General features: G+C 45.5%; 1 protein-coding gene across 1 annotated transcript; it reads left to right on the forward strand.

Annotated features, from left to right (window-relative positions):
* Nucleotides 1-1,053: 1,053 nt before the first annotated feature.
* On the forward strand, nt 1,054-3,593 carry LOC123429829 (fatty-acid-binding protein 1). The gene is made up of 4 exons (XM_045113812.1): nt 1,054-1,420; nt 1,593-1,839; nt 2,599-2,690; nt 3,287-3,593. Exons 1-4 carry the CDS (start codon nt 1,069-1,071, stop codon nt 3,424-3,426), a joined length of 831 nt encoding a protein of 276 aa, XP_044969747.1. The 5' UTR covers nt 1,054-1,068; the 3' UTR covers nt 3,427-3,593.
* Nucleotides 3,594-4,459: the final 866 nt, after the last annotated feature.

The following is a 4,459-nucleotide window of genomic DNA, read 5'->3' on the forward strand; positions in this document are numbered from 1 at the left end:
CATACGACCGCTCATACGAGCGGTCGCGGTCGCATGGTACGCGTCTTTTGCTTTAAAGGCGACGCAGTGGCTCCTTCTTTGCTCCTCTTAATCCCTCCACTTATATAGATGATTTTCACAAAAACCGATTTCACTGCCATTTCTAAGGATTTCTTCCATATAATATTATTTGCTCCCAAAAGTAAGGAAAAATGGCAAAAGAAGTACACGCACACGGTAAAATTTCACAAAGCCTATTGAGTATGCAAAAAAAAAATACTAACAAAATAATCATGTAAGTTGGTCTACACTTTTTTTAGTGTTTGATGGAGTTGTCTCGGCGCGTGCACGGGTGACTGATTGTTTGGCATAGGCCGTATGTGACAACGATGACTTTGCTGGTGGATATCGATGGTGAAGTCGGGGTCACTGGCCCATGGAGGAGTGGTGACGATGATGCTTGGTGACGACCTTGACTATGTGTTTCTTTTTTGCGGCGTTTTGTATCTTGGTGTGGATGACTAGGTCGACCGGTGTTGCCTCATGGTATGTTGTGATGGTAAACCTTCTTTATATTAACTAGGCAATTTTTTTCTTTATTTTTAATGAATCGAGATATTCACGGCTTGATATAAGAAAAATGGTTTGATGGTCGATTGAAAAAAACAAACACTTACAAAATTACAAGTGTTGCTCTAAATTTCCGGCAAAAAAAGTGTGGTCTAAGCGGCCACACCCTCCCCAACTCTTTCTTTTTTCAAAACTCAAACACAACTACAGTACTTTTTGTAAAAAAAATGTATAGGTTTGTATTTCGTTTGAACCCAACTCTAACCTTTTCTGTTTGGATGTTTTAGGGTTAGATTGGTCCAATCTAACAACTCTAACTCTAACTCATAGATTCAAAGGGGACCTAAAATTAATTCGAAAATAGCAAGACTTTCAGGTTGTGTTTCCGGATGCCACCCCGCCAGCTGCCGTTGCCACGCGCCAACTGCCGCCCGTCCACATCGCGTGCTCCGTCCCCCACGCGGCCACACCACACCACAGTACACTGCACGCTCCTCCGGCCTCCGCTCCGCCTCAGCCATGGTGCCCCTCCGCTTCCCCACCGCCACCTTCGCCCACCTCCCCACTCCCCCGCCTCCCCACCGCGCCGCCATCGCCGCCGCGATTGCCGCGGCCGCCGCGGCGGCAGCAGCAGCCGGCTTCGCCCTGACCGCCAAATCTGCCGGTCGGCCGCTCCCGCTCCCGCGCCCGGCGCACTCTGCACCCCTCTGGGCCTCCCTCTCCCTTGCCGACAGCGGCGCTCCCGGCAACGTCGAGCCTCGCACCGGCGCCGCATTCCCCTCCGAGACCGCCGCCGGGCGCCGCCTCCTCGGCGTCGGCCTCCGCAAGACCACCATCCTCGGTCTCAAGTCCATTGACGTCTACGCGTTCGGTAACCTACTAATCAAATATTCTTCCTTTTTTACATCGACAACTCTACTCGCATCACGTATCTAAGATTCTAAGGTAGAAGGGGAACTGCGACAGCCACACAGATTGTAATTTGTAAAATGCTGTAAACTGCAACGCGCCGACAGGAGATTCTGAAATGTTGCTCTGTGCAGGCGTTTACGCGGATGACAGCGATCTGAAGCAGCTGAGGGACAAGTACCAGAAGCTTCCCATCTCTGAACTGAAAGAAAGTGATGAGCTGATCAACGATGCACTAGAGCGCGACATACGAATGACAGTCAGGCTTCAGATAGTTTATGGGAGGCTGAGCATTGGCTCAGTTCGGAACGCTTTTGAGAAGAGTGTAGGAAGCAGGCTTCAGAAGTTTGGGGGATCAGACACCAAAGAGCTGCTTCAGAGGTAAATGCAATTCTGGCCCTTGATGATGTGCTCTTGTTGAGAGAAGCAAATATACGTCTTTCATACTGGTTTGCAGTTGCAGACTGGCTGGCTGCATCGCTGTCTACATCCTATATTTGATTTAATTATAACTTGTAACCACAGTTATGTTTAGTGCCACAGTTATCAAATTCAGTTTAGGATTGACAGGAGGAATTAGATTTCTATATTGCATTTAGTTTCAAACTGGATCAAGAAAATTTTTGGGATGCATATTACATGAATCTCGTGAAGACTCGAACCATTTTTTTGTTAGGTTGTGTGTAATCGAATTGGCCATTATTTTTGCTGTTGAACGCTCACTTCTCTAAAGTTGGAGCTCAGGTTTGTCGGATTACATTAATGGTACGAAACAATGGTGGCACTTGATCATAACTGTGGTTGTTAATAATCCATCTACAATGTAGGGCTGTTAGAGACCTGAATTTGTTCTGTTTCATACTGACGGAAATTTCTTATTCTGGTGCTGCAATTAAGGAGCTTTAGGTTGTTACATGCGAAAATTGTTATCTAACCAGTGTCTGTTAAAATCTGCCAACTTAGTCCTGAAATGTTCAGACTACAGTTACTGAAGTGTGTCAATGCTGGTTTTCTTGAATGATACTCGCTCCATTGTTGTGTTAAAGCATATTGTCCAATCTTAGCATATGTTATGCTTACCAAGTTCAACTATCAATATCTAATTTTCTCATCTGATTTTGACACATTGATCTTCTGCAGTTTTGTTTCACTTTTCAAGGATGAGTACAAATTGCCAAAGGGATCTGTAATTGAGCTTTCAAGGGAATCAAACCATGTTCTTAAAATAAGCAGTAAGTTGTATTCTTATTGCTTCCCTTTATTTTTAGATGATTTGAGAACTTAGGATGTGATTTGTGTTGACGGAAGAAAGGAAAGATTTTAAGAGTCAGAAAGATATGTTGGTTAATCACAATGAATTGGCAGGTACTCAGTATCCGAGTACCAGTCAGCATACACTTACTTTTTTCACACATTTGATTAATGTATTCAACGTGGAGATTACTGAAAAGAATAATGAAATTAAACTTTGTAACGATCCGAACATTATGGTAATAACTTATTATTTTCATTGTAATTTGCTAATACTTGCAAAAAAATTATCCAGCAAGTGGCGATTACTTGCACTGATAAGGTGTACCTTAAAGCTGTATAGAATATTTGTTATGAACAAAAGCTATATAGATTCCATGTATTGTGTGGATTCCACTTTTTGGTATAAAACTCACCACTCGTTCTTGGAAAATAAAGATTCGCTTGCGACATTTGTATGCAATGGTAAAAATCCTGGTTATATTCTATATGTATTTCTTTCAGCTACCTATGACTTTCCTATGTTTATTAGAAGGTTATTAAAATCTTGATCAATAAGCTCTTCATTTATGTGTAGTTGAAGGAGAAAACGTGGGAAGTATCCAGAACAAGCTCTTGTGCCAGTCTATCTTAGATCTTTACATTGGAGACGACCCGTTTGACAAGAATGCGAAAACCAACATCCAAGAAAGTTTGGCCAGCATCCTTAAAGCTTAGAAGTAGTGCTTTAATTTAAGTGACAATGAGTTTTGCAAAGAAGTTGTCATTTTAGCTCCAAGAGCACTCTAATATCTGTTCAAACATTTATGGGATGAATGAGTTGGCTTCTGGCCCTAAATTCCTTTTGGTCAAAGGAATGAAACTATGCTAACATTAAAGGGTTTCATCTTGCATGACATTTGAATGCCTTTTACTCAGTTTGCCGATTACATGACATGATTACAATAAAACACTAAAACCTACAGCCCATAACTTTGCTATCGATGATGATGACGCTGGTGTGTCAGACCTTGCGTGGAAGAACTAGGGGTAGGATGTTGTTGTTGTAGACCTCACGTTTTCACTTGAAGCTGGATTAGCATGTCACTACTTGAATCAGGGAATTTGCTATTAGCCAGTTTTTTGCCGTCTGTTGGCTAATGGCAAAGAGCCTCTTTGTCGTCAGCTTTCATAAAACAGACGGTAAAGATGTGGCCGATGTCAAAGACAGTGCTTGTCATTAGCCAAAAAAATTTATCGTCTGTTAGCAGACGGCACATGAGGTGCGGGCAGACGACAAAGGGGCCCTTTGTCGTCTGCCAGCGACCGACAAAAAAGGGCAGACGACAAAGGGCCCAGGCCTCATCCCTTCACTTTGTCGTCTGCCAGTGACCGACAAAGAAGGGGCAGACAGACGGCAAAGGGGATGCCCTAACGGCCGACGCCACCCCCGCCCCCACCCTCTTCTTTGTCGTCTGCGGCGGACGACAAAGAGGGCTCCTACTCTAACGATCGTTCCCCTGGCCCCACACTCCTCTCCTCCCCCCTCTCTCTTTGTCCATCCACACGCGCAGCCTCTCCCTCACCACCTTCCCGATCCCCTTCTCCTCCACCCCCACCCCTTGCCAGACCTCCTGCCCCGCCACCTCGCCGGCGCACCACGCTCTGCCCCGCCACCTCACCGGCGCCCTTGCCCCGCCACCTCGCCGGCGCCCCGTAGCCCCTGGGCTTTGCCCCAACGCCCCCGCGCTCCACCGCCCCGGCCCCCACC

The sequence above is a fragment of the Hordeum vulgare genome, chromosome 2H (assembly GCF_904849725.1).
Source record: "Hordeum vulgare subsp. vulgare chromosome 2H, MorexV3_pseudomolecules_assembly, whole genome shotgun sequence".
In the NCBI taxonomy this organism is placed as follows: Eukaryota; Viridiplantae; Streptophyta; class Magnoliopsida; order Poales; family Poaceae; genus Hordeum; species Hordeum vulgare.